The following is a 20283-nucleotide window of genomic DNA, read 5'->3' as shown; positions in this document are numbered from 1 at the left end:
AAAATTAAAATTTCTAAGAGTTGTTTATACAAATTATGATTTGTTTGTATTAAAAAAAAAGGTTTTTCAAATTTGTTTTTGTAGTAAGTGCACAAAATATAAATAATTATAAAGTTTTTAAAGACTGTTTGTAAATTGTGATTTTTTTTTAAGTAGATTTTTATACATTTTTTTTTTTGTTCTAATAAAACAGAAAAAGTCACGTACTTAGTATTCAACAAGGTAAAAATGTAATTTTTAATAAGAAAAATAAACAATTTGAAAGGTATTGTTTATATTGTAAAAAAAATCAGTAAGAACACTAATAATTACTACCTACTTTGGATATTTATTCTTTATCATCCTAATAAGATTGACACTACTTGTCCAATGTAACGAATATCCCATTGCACATAACAATTATTGTTATCATTCACCATCGATTCAACTAATTATAATACGGTTACGGACATTTCATATGGTGTATATATGTATGCGTAGACGATGAAAAGTTTATTGTGCAGCAATTTTGCGACATAATAAATGTATATTATAATCAATTTAAACATACAATTAAATTAATTTAATGCGATTCATGTTTGTTTGTATGCATATTATAAATGGTAAACTCGTAATGTATTATTATATATATGCTAGAGGTCACAAGATTCTTATCAAACTTTAAAATTGACGACGCAAATAGGAGGATTTTAATTGGAGTAATTTTCCACTATTATCCGGGCTAGATGATCAACACTCGACCTCGGAAATTGGTCAGGTGCATAAGAGGTGTGTATAAATATGACCATATGTTGGTAGAGTGATTTTACTGAGTGTTTTAACTTCACCCAAGTGTCTTCTCTACTGGTAAACGTAGGCTATATGATAAAAGTCAACACCGAAAAAATAACAAAATGAACTCAAAACTGTTTATTTCCGTGTTCATGTTCATAACTATCGTAGGCGTTTCAATCTCCGTGGCTAAAGGAGACGATGCTGTAAATGCCGAAAATAAAGACGATGACTCTCATCTGGTCAACCGAGAAGAGATTCAAAGATATATGTCAATGATGGAGAAAATCAACATAGACCAAATGCTGAACAACACTAGATTGATGTCGAACAACGTAAAATGTTTTCTGAATGAAGGACCGTGCACGGCTCATCTCAGAGAAATGAAAAGTAAGAGTGTATAGTTTGAACCACAAATAATTAAAGTATGATGACTTCACTATAGTATAGTAGAAATATATATTTTATGAATGACATGTATTTCATAACCAACATATTATATAGACGTTAATTGTATTAACGTACATTTTTTTACATTAGTGTTTTTCTTTATACAACGTTTTTCTTAGAAGACAAAAAAATATCAAGGATTAATGCAGAATAATTTAGTTAATTTTAATACTTAATAATTTACTCTGAAAGAAGAAAATATACAGTTTAAAGTTTGAAATTACTCTGTTAAGCAATTCGGTATTTTGAGATAAAACTTTTAGGTATTATTTTTAGCTTACTATTTATGTGAATTAAACTCTGAGCTAGTCTAATAGACGTTGAGTAAACCAAGTTAGGTGTTCTACATAGTGAAGGCATTTATTAATTGATATCAATTGACAATAATGATATTCGATGATAAAATATATTTAAAATAAGTATGAAAATAGTTCTGATGAAAATAGTTAATTTTTCAATTTTTATATAATTTTATATCCAAAACTGTCATTATTCAGTATGGAATATTTAGATATACGACACAAACAAATTATATACTAACAATTTTGCCAGATCTAATTCTGAAATTATGAGAAGTTTTGGGTGTACTCGAATGAATAAGCAAAGACATTTCGCTTGTTATTGGCTAACGATCCGAACGAAATCTTACTTTTATACTTGTATACAACTTTTAACTGATCTTACTTCTAACTCTCTTGTACTATCAGAAAAACAAAACTGCAATAAATGGTTTAAATTCGATTTAATCGATTATAAAAAGGTCCTTTTGCTTAAGGTTCACATGATTAAAAACTCTAAAAAACACGCTCAGTAGTTACTATGATTGATTACTAAAAATGTTCATGTCTCACATCGGCTAAATAGTTATTGTTATTACAATTTATCACTTGCTATGAATACTATATTTATTTCAAAGATTGTATACAGCCTAATGGATTTTTCTGTTATAATGCATGATTATCGTGTTCACTTTAAAGGCTTACTTTATTATACTGAAAAACATTTAAAATCAAAGAGAATATTTTACAGAACCGTGATGTAAAATTAGTGTATTGTATTAAAAATAAGTCAAAATTTAATATTATTATTGGTAAAACTGTATAAGTATTCATAAAAATAACATTATAAGATTAATGTTTTTCACTAAATAAAGTTTCAATAAATAATAATTATTTATAATAATTTACTTTGTGTCTCCGATATAAATTTGTTGATATGACAAAAATAAATCAAAAATTAAACTGTCATCGGTTTTATGTACTTCTTTATAATACGTTATGTTTAATAATAGAGTAAACGGGATTATATACAAATGTAAACCTTATTCATCTGTGATATTAATACTACACACGTTTAATTCACGAAGACTATGTTCACATCATTTTTACAATTATTATTTATGAAGCAGCATATAGTACTTATTTGTTACAGAAACGTTTATGTACTCAAAGTAAACATAATATTAAATACTGTGTATTTTTCTACGAAAATTCAATTCAATTGATTACTTTCTCGCTGAATTTTTTTTTATTTTAAAACGCTGTTTTTTCATAATATTGCAATAAAAGAAGTACAGTAAAAAAATAAAAACACCACATATATGGGACAATAAATTCCCAGGATGTGTAAGAATTTGCAGGAATCATTAAAAAATTATGGGAAATAGCTATATTTTAAGCATCATAAAGCTAAATAATGACGTTTATTTAATAACATATTCAAGATCCACTAAACTTCCATTTAAAAACTTAAAATACATACAAATATAAAAACAAAATATAGGTTTAATGTATACCTATTACGTATACATCATAACTGTGTTGACAGAATCGATAATATATATATTGATGAAATCGCTTTGTCCTATAACTTACTATTCTCTGTTTTTTTTTATATTTATACAAAATAAAAATTAACAAAACTAATATTGTATCTACTTATTAATAATAATTTATTTAAACAAATTTGTGATAATTGTTAATAATTTTAACAATAACCTTTAAATTGATCCTGTCTTCTGATGAAGATTAATATGAAAGTCTTAATATAGGAATTATTGAGTCTAGATTGTTAACCGTATATCTTATAGCTTTGAAGTTTTGAATATAGAAAAAAAATAGGGAGCTATTTTTTTTTTATCTACTAGGTATGTATTTTTGTCATAACATTATGAATATTTGATAATAATAATATAATTATAATAATTATTTTTATAGCATAATGTTTTTTATTGTTATTGGCATTCATATCAATATGTTACGACAACAATGAATAAATACATTTGTGTAACTTAAATTTCGATTTTTTTTTTTACAGTATCTTTTTTTAAAACTAACATCTGTAAACTACTAAGACATGATTCATCAGTAAATAAATAGTTTTATCAGTAATATAATATAGTCGTATACCTACTCTTATATAAGTATGTATTATAGGTACTACCATAATTACTTTTTTTCTGCTAAAAATATTAACTATATATTAACTATATTTAAGCATGAATAAACAATAACCATCATGTGCTTAAATAAAATGGTATAATACATTTTAAAATTATAAAAATATAAATGAAATAATTAAGTTAAACATACATAAAACAAGAAACGTGATATCTATAACAAAAAATAATTAGAGAAACAAATTGTAATTGTTGACAGTTTTTTTGTATCCCTAGATCTTTCTATTTTTTTTTTTATACATTGTTTTTAATTAACATGTTTAAACAGCAATCCATGTATAAAAGTATTTTATCATAATTAAAATTCTGCAACATCTTAAAAATCAGTGACGTTATTGAAAGTAATCATTTTTTTTTTACGAATTAATAAAGTTTATATTTTAGTTCGTCGAAAATATAAAAATGTATATAATATTCTTAGTCAATTGTGGTTCTTACTAAAATATTAAATCTTTTGGAAAGATAGTGTATTCTTCGTTGTTATTTTTTCAAGTGTATTATATCTATTCTATAATACGTCTTCAAAAGAATGTACATATTTTATGTCCCATTAAACTAATTTATTATTGTATGCATTTTTTTCAGAAATGGTACCTATGTTAGTCAAAGATAGTTGCTCGTCATGTACCAAAGAGCAAAAGATTATGATGAAAAAAGCTATGGATGCGGTTAAAGCTCGTCGTCCCAATGATTACGAAAAACTTTCCAAATTTTTCGATCCAGAAGGAAAATATGAGAAGAAATTCTTAGAAAACTTAAACGAATCGAAATAATACTTTTTTTTTTCAAATAAAATTATATTTTATATTTTATTAGATGGTATCCAGTTAAATTTAACTGTCTGCAATTACACCAATTAATGTGATTTCTTTATTTAATGGAATGCAATTATTATTATTATATTAGTAGTTAGAAAATAAAGAAGCGATTATACAAAAAAAATGTATTTAGCTTCATTTTAGAAATTACAAAAAATATTGGTATTATAATTAAAATAAAATAAATTGAAAATAATTCTTATCATAGGTTTGACCATAATATAGTTTATTTAGTTTCTGTATATAAATACTCAATATATATAGTATAAGTGCTAAATGCATGGAAAATATATTTTATGTACCTACTAATTTATAATTTAAAACGAGCCCGTGTAAAAATCCTTAAAACTAATTGTAATATTTTACAATTCATTTATATTGCATATTTTGATTAGACTTTAACCTAAATTATACTTTAGGTTATACTTATAAAGTATAGACAAGTATTTATTAAAATAGTAAATACTCGATTTTATTTTACATACATTTCGCAATGGCACATATTTTTCTGAAAACGTTAACGTTATGAATATCCAATAGATTACTGGCTGTAATTATTATTAAAGTCTCTGCTCTCGCATGCGTGGAGTGAAGAGATAAAATGAAATGTTGACTGCCGTAATAATAATGCTACAATTACGGTACAGAAAAGGATCGACGTATTAAAAAATATTATGAACAAACACGAGAAAAGCATTTAAAAAAAAAAAAGAAAATATTAATAAATACTTCAATATTATTAAGAGTACAGTTATATATTTGAAAAAAAAACATATTAGGTTCTCGATAAAATTGCAAATACTGGATAGTGTAGTTTGCGTTTATAATTAGAAAAAGGGCATTTCAATAACAATAAAAAACACAAATAAACAAAGAAGAATGTCAAATTAGTCCAACGCCTCTTATATAAAAAAAAAAAATCGATTTAAAATTATTATTCTACAAACAGCTAAATTTCTAAAATTTAATTAAAATAAATGTGATTTTAGAGGTATCCGGTCTATTGAAGTGCAATAAACTATATTTAGTATCTTAAAGTTTTTATCTCATTAAAAATGATGCACATTGAACACTACTCCCATACACAAGGTGCTCGAAAATAGTTAACAATAATTACATTAAAATACATGTTTGAATATTATTAATTTTAATACTGTACACTTGTTTTAATTTATATTGTTTTATACTTAGAATTGTATTAGTAGTCTTATTTGATGCAACACCGACATTTGGACAGGCGGCTACTTGAGTCGGGAAAAATTTGTTCGATAGAAAAGCAATAATAATAGTGAATGTCGGATCACGTTTGACTGCGCGGATTCATTATTATTAGTATACTTATTCACCCCATTCGAAATCTCGATTGTACTGTAGAAAAAGAAACGTGACAGTGCTTAAATTTGATTATATACAACATTCATTTCATAACTACAACCATCGTTATGGTGCATATACAAGCTAATATTATTAAAACTCGTCACGGTTTTGCCGTTATTTCCATATTATATATAAACACACTTTTTTGACTGATTTAAAAGTGATCGAATAATAGTATTATTTTAAAATTATATTTTTATTAGTGTTTAGATTCAAGGACGTCATCTACAAGATACAAGGGTGTATAGGTCCTCAATCATTGTTTAATGTTAGTTAAACAAATTAGTAGAAGGTGTTTAACACGAATTTCTGAAATAATGCCCCAGTATTTAATATTAATTATGGAACACCTGTTGTAGCTATTTATATATATATATATTTATTATAACATTTTCATTATCAAAATATGAGACTCCATACACTCGAATTAATTTAAGTATTTATAATTCAAAACAATGTCCATCTTACTAGATGAAACAGCCAATGCTTGAATATATTAAACTAAATACTAGGTAAATGATGCTTTATAAAATTGCTGCACGCCAGTACTACAATTTTTTGAAACCTATAAACTGCTGTCAACAATAACTTAAACATATTGAACGCCGATTTATTTTTAGTTGTACCTATATTAATTATATAGCTCTCATTTCTCTCACTTTAGTCTTTTATTTGACAATTTTATTAAGCCTTTATTAATCAGTTTTTTTTATCACATCTTATTTTTATATATTTATAATAATTAAAATTTTTTTTTTTTTAACTAACGTGAATTATTCTTTTTTTTCTCATAATTATGAATATAAAAATAAAATTGACTTTAATAATTAATTGCCACTATATTATTGGTCGTAATTTAATTATGTACTAAAAATTCGTTATATTTTCACGCTAAAATTTTAACTTATAAATTAACTAATATTTTATGATATTAGAGTAACTTCATATTTTACCTATAAATGATTATCTTAATAATAAAGTTGTTGAAACAGTTTTAACGTATAATATTGATATTCAATTAAAAACATTTACAAATATATATAATATAGAATAAATCGTGAAATTATATATAGTATATGAATGCATTAAACAGCATTTTTATAAGTATTAATTCTTAAAAGCTGATTATGTACAATTTATATTATAAATTAAATATCTATTTAATTTAATGGTTTATAGTAAAATTTTAACTTTGAACATTCTTGATTTTAGCTATAAATCACGTTAAAACTCAGAGAAATTGCAATGGTAGTTTGTATACTTATAGTGCACAAGATTTATAATTTACGCTATTTTTTGATACACTATTTTTGTTTTTAAATTTGCACTCTAGAGTGTAATTTTATTGCTGATAACAGAAAAGTTGAAGTCAACTTGTGGTAAACAAAGTAATCGTTTCCGGTTACTTTTAGAATGGTTTTATAGTGGTAGATGGTTTCATATGCGTATCTGTCAAGGGAATTTGAAAGTAACATACACTTATTCAAATATTATTCATATATCAGGCATTCAGGCATAGTTGAATTCCGAACAAATATATACCCTGAACCAAATAATATATGATTATATAAAAATCGTTTTTATATATTTTTCCAAACTATAGCAACATCTACACATCTAGATTTTTAGAATTTATTTAACGGTAGTAGATTTATTTTCACGGCTTGTTTTACATGCCATATTTTATATTATAATATTATATTATTGTGAGTTGCGCTTTGCACTTTCACAATTGTAATTCTCTTTCTGAGTTTTAGTATATTTATACAAAGTTTGAACGAAAACATCTTTCATTACATTAAACGAGCGTATTATTATATTCTCAAAAGTTTTTTTTTATATCATGGATGGAATATTATTATCTATGGTTTTTGTATTTTAATGTTATATTCATTGAAAACTATTATTTTAAAATAATATATAAATGTATGTATGAATACATATATATTTATATATATATATATATATATATATATATATATAAAAAATATCAAAAATCCAGCAGAAGTCAAGTGTTTTTGATTTTTTATAGTTATAATTATTTTTTATATATAAACACATTAAATTCGACTTGGGAGTAATAATCACGGGAGTGCAGACCACGGATCAACTAGCTATATGTTACGCGAGTGATAGATTGAGAAAACAAATCTTCTACCTTGACAACTTAAAATGTTATTTCCATCCAGGTCGGTGTAAACTAAGGTTAATAATTATAGGCATTACACTCCTTTGAGAATACATAAACACGGTTAGCGATTTAAAAACTTGAATGGAAAAACGCACAAAAATGTTCACCTTAAAGAGGTGAGATTTTTTTTTCCATCTGGATTTAATACAACTATTCAGATTCTCTTCTAAATTATAGAATTTAATAAACAAGTTTAACGTTTAAATTCTACAAATAATTAATTTATTGTTAAAGTTTTTCTAACTTCCAATAAGGTAAGAACACAATAATTTGTGTTTTAATAATAACGGGTTAATGGTAAACCTAACGTAGTAGAACTGTCTATCACAATTTATGTTAATATTTTATAAATCATCTCTCACGTCCAGAATTGTACACTGTTACATACACTGGCTTTACATTTTTGAGTTCTGATTTTTCATACATATGCAATAATTTATGTTGCAATTATAGCAGATAGACAAAAAACTATATAGGTAGTATATAATATCGAGTATAACATTATCATAATTATTATCTTATTGTATGAAATTTATATTAGTATTTAACAGAAATAATATTAACAACGCATTCAGCAGTTCATCATAATTATATAGATAGCACATTGGTAATATTTCAAATAGTTCTTGGAGTATTTCCATTTATAAGACTACCTAAGTATATTTTTTTCTAAGTATCAGAGTACATTAGACTTACGTGATGTTAAATAGAATTAATATATTTTATAAAGTTAGTAAAAACAAAAAATAAAAAATATACGATCAAAAGAGTTACAGCTATAGACTAGGATCAATGGTTTTTAGCCAGGGAAGAAACTTAATATAATGCACGCGGCTATTATTGTAAGATAACAATTATTAAAAAAAAAAAAAAAAAATACAAAAAACCATGGAGTTTCTCTGCTTTATTTTGGATATCAAGTGTACTTTGTAATTTAGTAGGTCACTATAATTTATTGATGTGTTAAATTTGAATTTAATGATAAATGATTGTAATGATAAAAAACAATGTTCTGAATTTAGACTGTGGTTAACCTATTATATATTTAAAAAATAATTCACAATTTTGACAAATTGTGATAAGATTTAAAATTTAAACTACTCTAAAACTAATTTTATTTTAATATATTTTTGATATTTTTTAATGTAATTAAAAAAATAATTATTTTTAAATCATGAAAATAAAAGAAAATCATTTTCTTTGAAAATTGGTTTTGCGAAAATATTTTTGTCTCTTGTGGTTATTTTTATAATTGCTGGGAAATGTCCACTTTTGAACCCTCAATGTACAAACCAGATCTATTTCGGTATCAGAAACTTCCTACAACGTTAATGATTTCAACATATTTTTCATTAAAAAAATGTCTTTAGACAAAAAAAAACTCATACACACACACTTACATAGATGATTTTAAAGCTGTCGCTCCACCCAGAATCTGAAATGTATATACGAATTTCTACAAGGGCAGCTTAGACAAGTCACCCGTATAAGTTTCCATTCGAGTTTAATATATTTTATAGGTGAGATATTTGTATTTCTACAAAAAGTTATGTATATATGACATATTATTAAGCACGTACAGTTTACGGATTAACATCGTTTATTTGTACTCAACCAGCGTGGTTTCTCATAACGGTTCGAGGGACATTACATCATATTTGATTCTGAGCAGAACGCTGAATGTATTAGTTTTACAATGATGTTTTATACATATATTTTTTTTTAAATTAAACATCATATACACAAAATTTTCTCCCATTTAATATTTTAAACAGTTATAATCAATAAAATTAAAAATTAGATTTGATAATTAGTTTTTAGTCATCCATAACACGAAATTCTATAATACAACCGTTATCTTATAGCTTATTCCATACGAATAAACTTAAATAAACCTAGCATTAGTAGTGGTTTTTTAATCATGTATTGATATATTATACAGTATGGATATATTTTTTTGATTTCCATAATTATATATAAATGGTTATTAAAAAATAGCAAGCTATTTTTCAATAATATATTGTTTTAAACTATATTTCATAAAACATTTATTCTACTTTTAACTTCTGAGAGAAGTGAATTTCCCAGTTTTTTTTTCAATATATTTCATGGAAAGCAGCTACACAAAACATAATATGGAAAATTGACGTGACCTTTACGTTAATATTATATCCAATATGTCAATAATACGCATATTATCATAACCGGTGTAAGAATTTCCACTTGCATTTTATTCCAAGTACTGTAATATGGCAACTTTGCCGTCTCTGCGTATATCTCGTTTTTATACTCACGCTGCAAGAAAGCGTACGCGTCCGCTTTTGTTAAACAGTAGATCCTTTACTCGGTAATGTGCAGAAATCTACGTTCGCACCCGTATAACTTATTATCGTACTATATGTAATACGCATCTATTATACATTATATATATACATGTTATTTGTATTATTCACTCGTATATTCAGTGCAGCCTGAACCCTAAAAGATTAGACGCTTTAAACGCGGATAATGACGGATACGACGGAGGAGGACGCCCGCGCCGGCGCGAGGGTCTTAGATCTTTGTGCAATTTCATTAACATTGCCCAGACTAAGTGCAAGGCCCCCGTGCAAGTTATCCAATATACTTAAATAATATCATTATATTACGTGGGACGACGGAGCTCGCTTTTAATGATCATCTGGCGTGCGCCTGTTTGCCATTTGTGGAAATTCTGTGCGTACAAATCACTGACACCGCTGCGCGCTTATACGAGTTGTGATTTTTCCCTTTTCACCCATCGAGTTAACCACCTGGTTTTGGACGTCCTATGGTCATTCTTTGACAAACTTTTATTGAGTTTCAGGGTATTGAAACGATAATTTTGTTACAGAAAACTAAATATTACGGAGTTTTTTCGATCGTCACAGTTCGTTTATCTTGGAATCTCATTGTACGATCCCTAACCGTGTAGATAAATAAAATTATTATTTATATTTATACCCCAATAAAATAGGTTGTACGTTAAGTCACATAAATTCGAATCATTCTGTCACGGTACAACCGGAAGTATTTGTATGCAATTCTTGCAACACTTCCTCATATGAGCTTGTTTAACATATTATATCGTATAATCATAACATAAAAGTAAATAATTTAATAATTCTTCTTTATACAAAACTATATGCGTTTCGACGGCATGTTAGTTTATTTCACGCACACTCGACCATGATAAATTGTTCTGAATAAGTTAACGTGACCAGTAGAGCCGTGTATACATCGACATATAATACAATGCGTAGTATATAGACTTATAGTGTGTGAAAGTACGTGAAGTGGAAAGGATGAGCCGATGAAAAAACGTAGAATTATCTCGCCTTTTTTTTCTTATTCTTATTATTTTGTTTTACCGTCCTGCAGTATCTGAGAAAACCTATTAATCCAGGTGTTGGCTGCAATAAATCGTCTTTTGTCGTCCCAAACGCGTCGCGGAAAAATCTAGTTGATATATGTGTCGCGGGGCGCGAGTAAAGTAAATACGAGATTTCCGACTACGCTCGCCGACGGATGGGGAGGGTGGGTGAAGAGCTGAAAAACGACGAAATACCATCGTCCTCAAAGATGTATACTAGTGTTTTCTATACGCATATATATAATGTATGCACGTGAGTGCAGATAACGCGAGCGCACCCGGTTGGTTTTCCAAAACGACTCCAGTTCATGGCAGCGATTTATAAAATATAGCGTAAATGTATACTATTATATTTTATTTTCTCTATCTCTGTTTGTTTAAGAAATTCGTTTAAAAAAACTGTCGTAATTAAAATCTTATGGACGTGTTGGGTCAACATATACATTATGAAGTAGGCAATGTTATTAAATTATGTGGCGCACTTAGCTATGTTTTAGTTTTACCTCAATGCATTTGCCGTGATGGTGTTATTTTTTCGGTGTAATTTGGCGAAAGAATAGTGACAACTCACGTTACTCCACATGAACCTGAAAAAAATTACAATACACCTATATAATATATATTTTTTATTCAAAATAGTAAACACAAACATATACGGAGATAATTAGTAGTATAGGCTAACCATCATATAAATACTTTGTGAAATAATGCTTTGATATTAAATTACTCGTCGCTGTATAATTTTTATTCTAATTTGGCGACTGAATGTTTTAAATTTAAAATATGTATAAAATCTGTAATTAAGTATATATTTTATATATTGTTATATAATAACTTTTGATTTTGTGATTCTTGTTTGAAAAAAAAGTTAAAATAACTGTTGTTTCAGAACCAGGAAACTGATACGATGCGTTAATTTATATATAAATATATATTGTTTATATTATATTGTTTTATGGACTCTGCCACGTGATATTTTCGATAATACAACAATTCTCGAACATTTATTTTTAGTCTATTTTGGAAGGGCGCTGTCAAATATACGGAAATTGAACGTAGGTAACCTAACCTATACACCACAATAAAATTTGTTCATACTCTAAAAACTCAAAATTTTCAATTTAAACAACAATACTAACAAAGAAGTCATAAGTATGAATGAAAAACACCCTCAATTCATTATATTATTAATTTGCCTTTAAATAATATTTGATAGAATTACAATGTTTGTTTGTTATTTCATTAAATAATGTCCTATCATAGAAAAAACAAAATCAGCAATACTATAGCTTTCAAATTTTAATTGTGTGTGTAAACTATATTTCAATACTTCAATATTTATTTCATTATAGTTATAAAATATATACCCATATAGGTAATATTATAATATTAAATACTTAAGTTAATTTCAAATTATACTATGTATTTATATTAATTGTAGATAAATAAATAAGTAATAAATAAATAATATTCAAACCAACATTTAATATGTCTGGTTCAAAAGACTTTTGATATAGAAATAGTAATATTTTTAGTAGTGCAATTAGAGACATATTGATATATATATATATACATACATATATGTACATAGTTAATATTTTATTTTCTCTTATTTCTTTTTATCCTAAACCATAAACAATAATGCAAGTATTTCTAAAGAAATAACGCCGCTAGTTACATTAATGGCATTTGTGGAAACCCACTGCGGGAGACCGATGTCCGTTGTGCTACCGAAGTAAATAATTCATAGTTAACCCTGTCTTCAGACCCGTGGAGTGGTCTAAAACGAAACTTTTTTTTCGTTTTCGCTCAAAGACCCGGTGGACGAAAACCGAGTATACAGACAGAATCCACAGGGAAAATGTATGAGATACACTCACAAAACTCTTATATACTAGTTATAATATACATATATATGTATGTGTGTGTAGCTTTTACAAAACTTTGGGCGTATATAACGTACTTTAAAAATTTGAAACCACTCCAATACGCAAAGGCAAAGATGTCAATTTGTGGTCATTGCGTATTTAAGTTTTGACGACGATTAAAGTTTCCAACCAGGTATCATCGCATATAAATCAATTTTATCAACTCGGCAAAAGTGTTGTGCTGAATATTTCAAATGCAAATTTTTATTTATGTAAAACGCTATTTTATGCAGCCCCAATGTATCCATATAACCATCAGCTACTACTTCCCACTCAGATCATTAGACAAAAAACATAATTTAATGGTTCAAACATAGTACCCGTGAAGTAACTTTGTTAAGCAAGAATAAATTAATATTATTAATATAAACGAAATTGCGAGATTAATCAAATTTAAAAATCGGATAATTAATAATTCCTAATTCTTATAAAATATACTCGTTATATAGAATAGTGTTTATGTTTAAACACATAAGGTTTTTATTACAACGGGAAGCCGCCATCAATAATAATTACAACTTTTAACAATAAATGATCACTATAATACTATAACTAATAATAATACGATGATATCAACAAAATAAATCGAAAACCATATTTTTATTTATATACACATAGATTAGTACAACATACTACATTTATATATACATATATGAATTGTATGATCTATGTAAATAAATAATATTTCCTAAGACTTTGTAAATAGTACAACAGCCCAGTCCTAAAGTTTTCATAAATAATTTATAAATATAATGATTTTATTTAAAATTATAATTTTTTTTTATAAACGTGAGCTAGGCTAATAACCAAATATGTTGAAGTCGATAATAATAATAATTGAAGATTTAGTTAGATAAAAAAAAAAAAAATGTAAAGTTAAATTAACGTAAGGAGTAAGGAACAAACCCCTGGAGAATAATAGACTTTCTCGCGTACCAAGAATTATATTTAGTAACCTAAACTGATAATTACGTGCTCAGATAACGTAAAATGGTTCCACTGTTTTTAAATTGCACTAAAAAAAAAAAAATACATGACACAAAACCGTTGATAAACATGGTATTTAATACATATAATAAAAACGAGACTATAATACGAATTAAAAATTGCTGGTCGTAAAAAACAAGAATGTGACATGTTTTATTATTATTATTTTTTTTTTTTTTTAATTAAATTGTTTACAAGCTTTTTGAGAACGGAATAACGTAACAAAGCGACAAAGTATACTCCTATACTCGTGGTATACGCAATACATATTAGACAACAATGATCGAAGACGAGAATTCAAAGTTCTCTATACTTTTCCCTCGGCCCCTTGAATTCGAGTGGTACCACAATATTCGTAGTGAAGTGTATACACGGCTGGCATGTATACAGTTATCTGGGTTGATATTATCAAAGTTTCAAGTCTTGGACTTTCTTAGAACAAAAACACTACAAAAAAAAAGTTGAAGGATACGTAGGTTACCTAGCTTATGCCATTAAAATAAATAATAGGCATACTGTAATATCGTATCGTAGGATTTTAATACGTATTAATAGGTACTCTTTATGATGATGAATAACTGTTACATACCATAAAAGGTATTTTTTAATTATATTACTTGTAATGATGTTTTATTATTTACTCGTAATATACAATCTACACAAAATCGTAACTAAAAAAAGATTTTGGGGAATCTATCACTGCATGATCTGCCTAAAAATTAAAAAAATATATAAACATGCTATACTATATGACTATGTTAATATTATGTTTATATTAGGTGTACTTTTTAAATGTTACTGTGTTACTTTTTACTGTGTATTATTAACATTTATTACACATTCATATACTCGTATACTAATATATACAATTTCAAATATAATCATACAATTTCCGATTGGTGTTTATAAATAAATAAATATTGTCGTTAATATACAATACAAGTAGACATATTTTGATATTTTGTTTTATCAGTTTACTTTAATTACCTATACCACTATAAGATTTTCCTTCAATGATGTTTGTGTTATCATACTTTGATGTAGGTATACTTTTGTTTCAAAGTATAGTATAAATTATTAGAATATATTTATTATTGAACTATTCAATGTTCTCTTTTGATGAACAGATGATTTATACTATATTTTCATATTTAGTATAATAAATGTTCTGTTTAAAAATATGGGCATATTATAACTTATTCACAGTGTAAATTATAATTGTATACTTGTAGTGTCATCTATATAATATATTTTAAATGTTTTTAATTAAATCTACAGGTATACATTATATATTATAGTATTAATATGAATAATTATTTTTTTCATAAAATTCAGTTATTTTAAATCCTAAGAATGTGATTAAAAACGTCTACAATATCCAAAACAGAAGAAAAAACCTTTAAGTAAAAAAACAAATAACATATATATCACGGTTTTTTTTTTAAATACACTATTTTATAATTTGTATTCATCATTAATATGCTAAAATATTATAATATAAATGCATACAGCATTATACCAATCGCTAGTTGTATTTTTTACTTTCTAGGATTAATAAAATTTTCAGTTATAAGGTTTCGACCAAATAAAATATTCTATTCATGTACTTTATTAAAGCTACAGACATACTTAATTCCTAATTCCTTTTGGATGTAGACTTCTCTAAAAGGAATTAGCTATTACGTAAGTAGGTACTTACAAGAAATATATAAACATAAATAATATGTTACGGAAAAAGCAGGAAATTGAATATTGTACAAAATGTCCGATTACAGTTGTAATAAAGGTATAAACAACTCTAAACTGTTTGGAAAATGAGCATGATAAAAAAATCAAGACGTCAAATTGGATAAAATATTAAAATTATTAAACACAATTGTATTAAACATAGTATTTTATTATTTGATTTCATTAGAAACAAAACAAATTAAAAGTATTATTATGGACATATCTCATATTATTATTTTTTGTAAGAATCATTATAAAAATTATTGAGCAATGAACTTTAAATATTAAAATTAAACTGGATAAGACGAAATTATACATTGAATATAGTTAAATATTAACTAAAATAAAAAAATATATAAACTACAAGTATATTTAATATTATTTTTAATTAACTTGAACACTAATCACTAATATGAGACTAGAGTTACAAAGTAGAGTGTCATTTTTCAATTACATAAAATTGTACACGTACAGTCCCATGAATGCTTAGTCATCCAAGTCAAAAAATATCCATTGTGTACTATTTTTGTATATATTGCTCGATGTTAAAATATTTCCAGTTTGTTTTTTTATTTTTATAGTTTTATTAAATTTGTATTTTCCGCTGGATTCTGGACAAGGTATTGAGCATTGTTGATACAAAATGATAAGACAGCCAAACTGTTTCCTTTTCTATGTATTCTGATTAGTATATCTATAAATATTTAAAAGTTTTCTGAATAACACACCATAACCTTAAAAAAAAAAACATGCCACAGAAATTAAACATTCAGCAAAATACAAATATTAAGAAAAAAACTCAAAAATTCATATTCTTATTTAGTTATTTACGCATATAAATATCATGGGAATAATATTTTCTTCTTATACTATTTATTTATTTATTTATTTATTGTAAATAAATATAACTTTAATTCTATAGAAGGATAATAAGTCATAGTTTATCTGATGAAGTTGAATTCATAAGAAATATTTATTACACACATTAATGATATACTGGTACGATTCCCGTTATATATACATTTTAGTTATAGTTAAGGCTGCACTTAATATCAATCGTGTGCCAACTAATACCGTTATGTAATAACAATACGTGATATAATATTATGAATAAAATTTAAAAAAAAAACGTTTTCTATGTATTATGTAAGTATTTTGTTAATTTTTTTTTTCTTTAAAGACTTATCTTTACTACTCATTTTCAATGTTAAATATTATATAAGTAAGTGTATTTATATATATGAGTATATAATATTTACTTGTATGTTTATCATTTAAATCAATTGGATAAATTATTCGAAGCTCCGATATGGTCGGGGTGGTATTGTTTAAACTTTCAATTTGCAAAAATCCTGAAAAGACAATTACAGAACAGAAGCTATTTAATTTAACTCCCTTTCTTGAATCATTAAGACATCATATACTCGCTACTGAAACTTTTGTTTTTAAGTTTCATTATTTGATTAGTTCGTGTTCAACGGAAAACGCGTGGTTTACTTGCTAGAGTAAGTTTTCGTGTGAGCACATTAAGGCTGACGAATCACTTAGAATTTAAAAAGTTTTGCAAAATCCAAAAACCAAAAGCCGTGCAAATTGTAAAATATTACATTTTTCTTGTTAAAAAAAAAAAAAAATCATGTACGCCATACCTACTTTATGTACAATATCGTATAATTATTAATTATGTATTGCTTTAATAAATTATAGTTGATCAATATTTAGTTTGAAACTTTTTTTTTAACTATTTAAATTAATATGTTAATATTTTGTTTTAAATAATCCAATATTCAGAAGTTTATGCAATATTAATATGGTTTTTTCAAAACACTACGCTTAGTGTTGAAATTGTATTGTTTTATTAATATAGGTTTAGTTTTAATGATAGTCATAATAAGACATTAATAATATCAATATAATATATGACGTGTACAAATATTGTGCAATGAATGGATAATAGAAGTTTGTATTTATATAATTTTCTCCATTCAGAGTATTGCCAAAATGTTTATCATTTCAGAAAAACAATATCAACTAAGACTACAATATTTTATCCGCAATAAAATGAATGAGTATATAACGGAAAGTTATATATTTTTGTTCAATACATTCTTCTTTCGAATAAATATTGTTAAAACTTTTCAAACGTGTTTTATTATTTATTTATTTTTAATTCTGCTATTGAAAAATGTCATTTATACAATTTTCTCATTCTCTAAAATGAAAAACTTTTAGTTTGACACTACAAACGATGATACCAGAGAACGAAATATTTGAGTGATTATATTATCAATCAATGATAAAATTAATAATAAAATATGCGCGAGAGCGTACAATATACATTATGTATTAAGTATGATAGTAATGACTAATAAGATATTCGTTGATGAACTTGAATAATCCCACGAGTGCAATAATATGTGATGTTATACATGCACACGTGCCTATTATACGTTCATATGCACCATTAATTTAGCAGTATTATACACCGGAGAGTGTATGGAAGTATATGGAAAGTATAGCCGTTATACTCTCATAATTTATGTGGATTAGAAAAAACTTTTTCGATGTAAATATCGAAAATCTGCATACGACGTTTACCGGTTGAATTCGTCTGCTGGCACCGAATGTTAAATTTACACGATAGATGTTATACATATAATATATTAAGATCGAGTTTGTTGTTTTATCATTCTGCGAGGCTCGTAAACACGTATGCTACACACGCATACGCCGGTCGTATAAAATAATAATAATAACAAATATAGTAAATATAATACGATACGATATAAACTCGACAAGAACGGTATATTGCACGTTGATCTCATGGGTACAAGACCGTAAAACGAATCCACCGCCGAACATATGCATTAGGTTATTAGTGATTGTACTTATTATACGCAACATACCAGTTATCATATTATATAGAGTAATTTTTTACATTTAACGTCAATATCGTTAATATAACGATAACTTAACGTTAATATAAAAAAAAATTATCGTATCGATGTTAAGTATAACTAATTACTAATAAAACGTATGGAAAATAAGAACCGTTGTGTTTATTTGACGCTGTTTTAATAATAACTGCGTTAAATTATATAATGTAGAATGAACGATAAAAACAACAAGAATGGTTCTGTCTTATCGTATCTTGAATTAATAAGTGACTATCAATCAGTATTTAAAGATAAGAACTTGTTGATGTACAAGTTGAGTCATATTTACCAAGAACCATGTCCTTAACCTAAGACCATTTTCATCACAGATCTCTATTCTATCTGTTTGTAAAATCACATGACTTAATAATATTAACCTATGTGGTTATGTATTTGTTTGCTTTGTATATTATTATTTTCTTAATTTTTGAAAATTGTTCTATAATGATATCTAAAAATGCATTTTAATCTTTATGAATATGATACAATACTACACCTCTATTGATTCATTTCTGATCTTCACCAATCGTATAACCTAATTTTCAAATAATATAGAAAAGGAAGGAAATATTTATGATTTAAATAATATACAATAAACATAATATATTTTACTGTTGCGTGACTTGGCATTTGAATTGTATGTATAACATATAAAACAGTAGTATAATACACAGAAATACAACTAAAAAAAAATTAAATTAAATTAACATTTAAATAGGTTTAATATTATAAAATCATAATTTTACTCCTTAATGTATTTTATATTGGAGCACACGTCATTGACCAATAAATATGAAATAATCATAAATTAGTAAACAAGACATGAGTGTGATGTGCTGTAAAAAATCCAAATTTAATATCTAATAATATAATTATCACAAATGTTTAGACTTGAGAAATTGTCAGTATTTTTTACGTGGTATAATAATATTACTATTATTAACAGTGACGCAAATAGTAATTGTTGAACTAAAAAAACAATCCGTAACATTTTTTTAGAAATTATGCATTATTTTGATTATTAAAATTTATGACATGGCGTCCAGTGTAGGCAATTTAGCTACACCGCCGCCTTACATTTATATTTCAACTACATATTAATTCTGCCCTGCTAAGCAAAAGTGCCGTAACTCTAAAAAAAAATTAAAAATGAGATAATACTGTATTACATTTAATATTATAGTTTTAAAAGTTTTTCTTAAGCAAAAATAACGTAGTTATGATTATTTATAGCGTTGTATAATTATA

At 25.8% G+C, this 20283-nt stretch overlaps 2 protein-coding genes across 4 annotated transcripts in view; one reads left to right on the top strand and one right to left on the bottom strand.

The window, feature by feature from the left end:
• Positions 1-20283, bottom strand: part of LOC114121288 (lachesin-like) — a 176126-nt gene that overhangs the window by 141779 nt on the left and 14064 nt on the right. Inside the window, exon 2 of one of the 3 annotated variants that reach the window (XM_050199484.1) lies at positions 11960-12043. The exons of 1 other annotated variant lie outside the window; for it this stretch is intronic. The gene's annotated coding sequence lies outside the window, so the exon portion shown is untranslated. The remainder of the gene's footprint in view (positions 1-11959; positions 12044-20283) is intronic. One more of the 3 variants, XM_050199485.1, reaches the window with a different exon arrangement.
• On the top strand, positions 787-4699 carry LOC114121287 (putative odorant-binding protein A10). Its single transcript, XM_027983540.2, has 2 exons — positions 787-1161; positions 4265-4699. The coding sequence occupies exons 1-2, from the start codon at positions 894-896 to the stop codon at positions 4450-4452; spliced, it is 456 nt and encodes a 151-aa protein (XP_027839341.1). The 5' UTR covers positions 787-893; the 3' UTR covers positions 4453-4699.

Source organism: Aphis gossypii, chromosome 2 (genome assembly GCF_020184175.1).
Source record: "Aphis gossypii isolate Hap1 chromosome 2, ASM2018417v2, whole genome shotgun sequence".
NCBI classification, from domain to species: Eukaryota; Metazoa; Arthropoda; class Insecta; order Hemiptera; family Aphididae; genus Aphis; species Aphis gossypii.
This window is presented reverse-complemented; position numbering and strand designations above follow the sequence as displayed.

Excerpts from the sequence above, each read along its gene's own strand:
- LOC114121287 (XM_027983540.2), top strand. The coding sequence starts at position 894 with ATGAACTCAAAACTGTTTATTTCCGTGTTCATGTTCATAACTATCGTA. Across the intron at positions 1,162-4,264 it reads TCATCTCAGAGAAATGAAAA|AAATGGTACCTATGTTAGTC; the intron begins GTAAGAGTGTAT and ends CATTTTTTTCAG.